This window comes from Monopterus albus, unplaced genomic scaffold (genome assembly GCF_001952655.1).
Source record: "Monopterus albus unplaced genomic scaffold, M_albus_1.0 scaffold8.1, whole genome shotgun sequence".
Taxonomy (NCBI): Eukaryota; Metazoa; Chordata; class Actinopteri; order Synbranchiformes; family Synbranchidae; genus Monopterus; species Monopterus albus.
In genome coordinates, this window is record NW_018127888.1 from 2,334,147 (window position 1) to 2,340,712 (window position 6,566).

Here is a 6,566-nt window from a genome sequence, read left to right on the forward strand (position 1 = left end):
CGTTTCCAGAGACTGTTGGGTAAACTGCCGTCCAAAAACCACAGCATATAAAGCCTTTGACTGAGGACATGCAGTTTGACTCTAAACATATTTACATGATTAGAAGGAAACTGTTTCTTTTTATCTGTCACTGCCTACATTTCAGTCATGAGCTCCTCTAAGTCACCTGTCTAGGACAAAAGCAGCAGTCAGCAAAAGTCAAAGAGAGCTGAAAACCAGGAGATAAAAATATCCAAACCAGAAAACTCCCATCTGGTGTAAACAAAACCTCATTTACGGCACGGCCTTCAGCACCTGCAGTCAATGTCACATCCACATCCTCAAGAGATGTCTCGTGGTTAGGATTCAGTTCAGTTTGGAGGCTGGTTACCGTAAGGACAAACGTGTCTCAGTTTCTTCCAATGGTGTGTGCGTGGTCACTGGTACTGGAGGTAGTTCTTGAGAGTCTGTGGCAGTGGGAGCGTGTCGATGTGATGGATGCGGTCTCTACCCAGAGCCAGTCGAGCTACTCGTCTGCACAGGTCCATGAGGGGGAGGGGCTCCGCTGTGAGAGACAAGACAGAGGAGAGACACGGTCAGCGTCCAAACGGCGATGATGAGCATCTGTGATCTCATTTGGCTTGTTTACACCTCATGCTGATTTATACACCCGAGTCCAAGCGCTGTGGCACCTGAGGCAGTGGACACGTGTCCGCCTCCTAAAAACATTTTTGGTGACAGTGGTGGTAGCTGGCAGTGAAGACCACGTGTAGCAGACTAAAGGCCAAGTGACCCTCTCATTTGTAGTAATACTTGACCGACTCACACATCATCATATATATTAAACCTATTCTCAGTTGAAACTCAACTCTTTATTCTTGTCAAATCTTGTTGCCTACATAACCCACAATGCAACCTGACAGCTTGATCTGAGATTCGGGTGCGTTATGCTAACAGCAGGTGGCACAGGGGTCTGCCTCGCTCACTTCTTTCCCTCTCCACACCAGAAGTTGATAAGCACATCACTTCACTTTAAACAGCCATGTGACCAGTCAGTGAAGTTCGTTAGTAGACAACACGGGCAAAAAACTCATTAGCACAACCTGCAGGTGGACTACTGGACAAAGACCAGTAGACGTTCCAACAGATAGTGAGCAGAGCGGGATGGGTTAGACAATTTTACCTTCTCTTTACAAACCAATTCATACACTCTAGGCCGTCGCAATACATTGAGAAAACAAAGTACAAATTGTATTGTACTGTATTTACAAACTGTAAATATCAGTCGGACACTACTAGCACTCACACTTGTAATGCTTTTACATGAGCCACTGGTGATAAAACAGATTTCTGTGGGTTCTATATATGGATAATTATAACTTGCAGTTACTGTGGGTAAATATCAGTGACCTCCTAAACCACAGGTTGTTAAATAAATGGATCGAGCGTTTCCAATTTGCTTTTTCAGTAGTAGATGTAATTCACTGCACACGCCACTAATTACACTGCCATCACTTAGAAAGAGAAGCAGAAGCTAACAATATTAAAACACTCATACTACGTGGCATCTTCCCTCCCACCGATTTGGGAGGCAAGTGGTGTCTGTGTGTCGACAGACTCTTAACGGCTGCCCCTTTACGGATGTCAAGCTGCTCCACCTGGAAGCACCATCTGGTGGAGCAGAATTCACACTGTGTGAAGGACATCATAGATGCACACATACATGCAACACACACCAGATGACAGGGTAACACCTGAGTACAGCTCCTCTTCAGTATCAGTGTGTTCACACAGAGTTATCTTTTAAAATTCATTTTATTACTGCATTCATTTTTTATACTGATTCCATCAATAGTCGGTAAAATAAACTTTTGCTAGAACACATGAAATGGTTGTTTAAAACAAAAACACACCTTACACATTAACAAGCACACACACACACACATGCACCAATCCAAACAAGCCTCCTCTCTTAATGATTGAACCGTTTCTCTCTGCAGTCTATTAAAAGCGCACCACACCACCACAAACCAAAGCCTCCAACTAGCAAACGTGAAGCAAACGCGTAGTGTTTAGTGTGCGTGTTCATGGAGCTGAAGCAGACCGAGGTTATCAAGAGACCTCAGGCATTCCCCTCTGGGGATGAATGAGCTGCTGGCCTTGTGGCTACATGACCACTGATGGTTAACACACAAACAGATAAAGGGGAAACAGGAGTTTGTCTGAAGTGAGGACTGAACCAGATAAACACTGAACTTACGTCAAGATGCTAATTAAAAACAGATCACTGGAGAAAACTGGACTTGATGTCTCTACTAGGAACAGTGCTGAACATTCTAGTAGTAAATGTGTTTAGAAAATCCCCATGTCTTGCTTCATGACATTTGCAGGACCGTCTCACTGAATTGCTATGTTGTGATCTTGTAAGTGACCTTTGAAAAAGCAGCGAGGGGAAACACTGAAATTCACCACTGAACAACAGCTGACAGGATGCAGAGAATAGAGTACAGCTAGTCGGATTTATCTGACTGCTATGTGCTTAATGAAAAGCCTTTATAAGAGTACCATAGGGACATGTGGCAGAGTGTGGATTCACTTGTAGCCATATCAAAACGGTAAGTGCACCAAAGCGGAAAGGCGCGTTGAATAAACTCTGAATGCAGACAGTGTGCAGCGATGTGTGTAGCGAGACTGTACAGCTGATGATTCTTTACAACAGCTGGAGAAATACTTGGCAGGACAATTCAATCCTCCAACAGCTTTATACCCTCTGTCTGCAGAGGTAAGCCCACTGCTTCAGCACATCAGCTTAAAAGGATAGAAACTAAGACTAATACAACTGGTAGTACAAGCACATCTCCATTCACCTCGAAACGTGCGAGCGTCAGAACTCAAATGAAGCCTTTGCAGTGTGACGAACCCCAAGAGATGAATGGACATTGTGTATGGCCTAACTGCAGCTATCGGTCTACACTCACCGGCACAGCCCTTACATATAGGTAGTTTCCATAGTAACAAGCTGCTCACACCACCTCTGCGTGATGTCACTGTACTGAATATATAATAAAAATCTTCTTCAAGAGAAATTCCACTATATTAAACCCTAAACTGGCCCTTCTTTATTTCAGCGTTGCCTATTTACAGCACCGAACTTAAAAAAGGAAGCATATTGCCACCCCTGTATTCTGTGTAAGCTTGATTTATGGTGCTGCATCGAGTCTATGTCGCAGGTACAATGTAGGAAAGGCGTAGCCTTGTACCCTATGCCTGACGTGCACATCTCCAGAAATGCAACCACATGCTGCGGCAATGCAGACCGCAATAACTGTGATTGATTGCATTTTCTTGTTCATGTCTCTCAGTGGCTCTGCTTCAGTTGGTTCAATGGGCATACAGACCATCTCCTCCAGTGTCCTCTCTTTTATCTGCGGTGCATTAATTCAGTAAAAGTAACTGCTGGTCAACATCTATTACAGGCCTGGGCAATTAATTTTTACAAGGGGCCACATGAGAAACCTGAACTGTGTTGGAGGGCCAAACCAACGATAACTTGAACTTAATTCTGCTCAATATTCATTATCTCCCGTTGTAAAAAGCAGTAAATTATATGTGTTGATTAGCTGCTACTGGTAATCAGAAGAATAAGTATATTCTGTAAATATTTATATAAATATATGAAATTGTGGGGTCGGTCAAACAGGAAAAATACTCCTATAGAAGTAATAAACAGTAAAAACAAACATTAGATCACAGTTCCATGTTTTCAACTTCACATAACACTGAAAAGGGTGTTTGGCAGTATGGTAAAGATATTCATTTTCAGTTCATTTTACTTGTTCAGTGAGAGAAATCCAGTCTGGCTTGGGCTTGAACACGTGCATTGAAATCTGGATTTGTTGAACTTCATCACTCAGAATGTCTGTTCACATATGTAAGTAGATCCAAAGATTTCCTGCGATGTCCTCAACCCTCCTCGTTACAGTGCGTCGGGAGAGGATGTTCTCATATGCGCCCTTTTTCTCCGGGTATATTAGTGCTGCAGAGTCCAACAAACACTCTTTAATAAACTCTCCATCAGAAAACGGCTTATTTTTTTCTGGCGATTTTGTGGGATATGACATAACTTGTCCTGAAAGCTGCATCTCTGTGTTTGGAAAGTAGTGTAAAAAGTCTTTGTTGGTTATGCAGTGTCACTAGCAAAGCATCCGACTCTCTTGCTCGCTCTTCATCTGACAAGTTCTTGTATTTCTCCTCATGTTTGGTCACGTAGTGGCGATTCAAACTGTAATCCTTGAACACAGCAACCTGTGTATAAGCACACCGCTTTACTTTTGAATTCTGTAAACAAATACTTTCCAGTCCATGTCTTGTTGAAAACGCGGCATTCGGCATCAACTTTTCTTTTTTTGGCACAAGTTGACATTTTGAGGGTTCGCTGGCCAACATCACCTGTCTCTCACCCGGTAGGTCGGGGATCTTAAGTTCACCTGTAAACGTTTTTCATTCATGCTCTGATTTGATGGACCTCACGTGGGCCGGACAAGGACGCCCAAAGGGCCGGATGTGGCCCACAGGGCGTAAAATGCCCAGGTCTGATCTATTAGCTTTAACTCTTAACATGACTCGCTGTTTGTATCATTTGTTACCAAGTGGTGAAGAAAGGCAGCACAGAGAACCCCCACCACCAACTAGTGTTTTGGCAGGGTAATTACCAACAGACCCTCTGTCAGCTTGGTACCTTTTATGCAGTGTAGCAGCAAATTGCCATAATAGTCCCACCTTGAACAGGTAACGTAAAAGGAACTACAGATGTGCATGGGTTACATGCACTTCGTATTTAGACGTACAGACTGTGTTGCCAATTTAAAATGTTCAACCAAATGCTAAATTTTTGTACAAAATAAAAACATGGACACCTATGAGGATAAAAGCCGGCTGTGACTTTAGAATACGTTCTAGTGCCACAGATGATCACAAAACAAAGACTGTACATTCCATGAAATTACAGTTAAAATAACTGCATGAGTTGGAGTAGGTTTATTCAAAAAATGTCTCATTAAGCCAAAAAATTAAGAAAAAATTCCCTTAACATTTGCCAACTGTGAGCTGTGTTGGCATTCTCAGAGAAGTACTTTCTTTAGCTTCCATCTGGCATTCTTCTTCAGGAGAGAGCATATTTGTTGTACATTTACATCAACCAGCCTCCATACTGCATCTGTTTTCTCCTCCAGTGTTGTACCCTTTCAAGTCACTGTACCTGCCCGTATCACCAGTATGAGGAATAAAAAAAAAAAAAGTGAATTTTCAGTTAAAAGGTGCCACATTTTCATTTTATCACACGTGAAACGACTGCTTGCAGTAACAATGGTGACACTACTAAAAACCACAGCACTGCTTTCTCACAGGGCTTTCCTGAAGTGATGATGCAACGATTCTACGTTGTTCTTGCTGAAAAGCAGCCTATACCTGAACAAGCTGGTCTCCATTGTAAAAAAAAATAACCAGGGGCAACAAGTGATGCTGTCAGACAGTGGTGATGAGAACAGGAGATATGCAGGCCATCAACTGATATAACTGACCCGCACCACTGCAGTGTACGTTGCATTGTGGTTAAAAAGCCATTTCTGATTAGTTCAGCACAAACAGGATCATAATAACCATTTCATTAAAATATGCAATATGCCTATTATATTAAGTTTCTTCACAAATAAAATTTTGTCCTGCTACCTCCATTCTGATTTTGGGAAGAGCTGCAGTTTAAAATGTTGGCTGCAACAATTTAAACAGTGGAAGACAATGACTGCCATTTACAAACAATCATTAAAGTTGGACAATCACACCTCTGAATGGGATGCACTGGCTCATATCTTCATTACTGTTTTCAAAGCTAGTTAGGATTTCAAATGAACACCGAAACCAAAGCCGCTGTGTGAGCCTATTTAAAAACAGCCTGTAAGCCATTTTCACACATGAAAACCCTGAGTGACACAGAAAGAACAGGCAGATTTAATAATGGATTGATGCTAAATTAGCTTTAAGCATTTCAGGTGAAGAGTGGAGCTCTTTATTCATTCATCTTTTCGCCTCCCTTCAAACTGTCATGTAACTGTCTTTGCACTTCTCCTTCCCTCTCAAGCACTCAAGTCTATTTCTGTAATGGCCAGACTAGTTTCTGACAGATGTTTGGCACACTAAAGAGGGTGGGAAAGTGTGGTTAAGGATAGTTGGACTACAGAGGCCCACAGGCTGGCAGGAACACACAACTACCTAACACTTAATTGAGAACAAATTGGAGGAAGAACTCAAGTTTTGGAACGACGATGCATCCGTCTGCACGCTCACGGGCAACAGTCGAGTTCACTCTGTTAGGCATTTTCTTAGTTAGGTAGATATTTAGGGATTTGTCGTCTAGAAATGTGTAAGGCAGACAGGCTGTCTATGCTCAGGCTGTTGGGTGCTCAGTTCATTGTCATGAGTTCTGCAGGCTGCATCTAGGCCAAGGTCAACCAGATTGCAGAGTCTGCAGACAGGATGAATATTGCTAGTAGCATGATATGTTCAGCCGTAATCTTAATCATAATATCTTC

General features: G+C 42.4%; 1 protein-coding gene across 2 annotated transcripts in view; it reads right to left on the reverse strand.

Annotated features, from left to right (window-relative positions):
• Positions 1-6: 6 nt before the first annotated feature.
• Positions 7-6,566, reverse strand: part of LOC109951360 (SPRY domain-containing SOCS box protein 4-like) — a 31,743-nt gene continuing 25,183 nt past the window's right edge. For both annotated transcript variants that reach the window (XM_020585831.1, XM_020585839.1), the window contains exon 3: positions 7-544. In XM_020585831.1, coding sequence (XP_020441487.1) covers positions 417-544 — 128 coding nt within the window. In that variant the 3' untranslated portion in view covers positions 7-416. The remainder of the gene's footprint in view (positions 545-6,566) is intronic.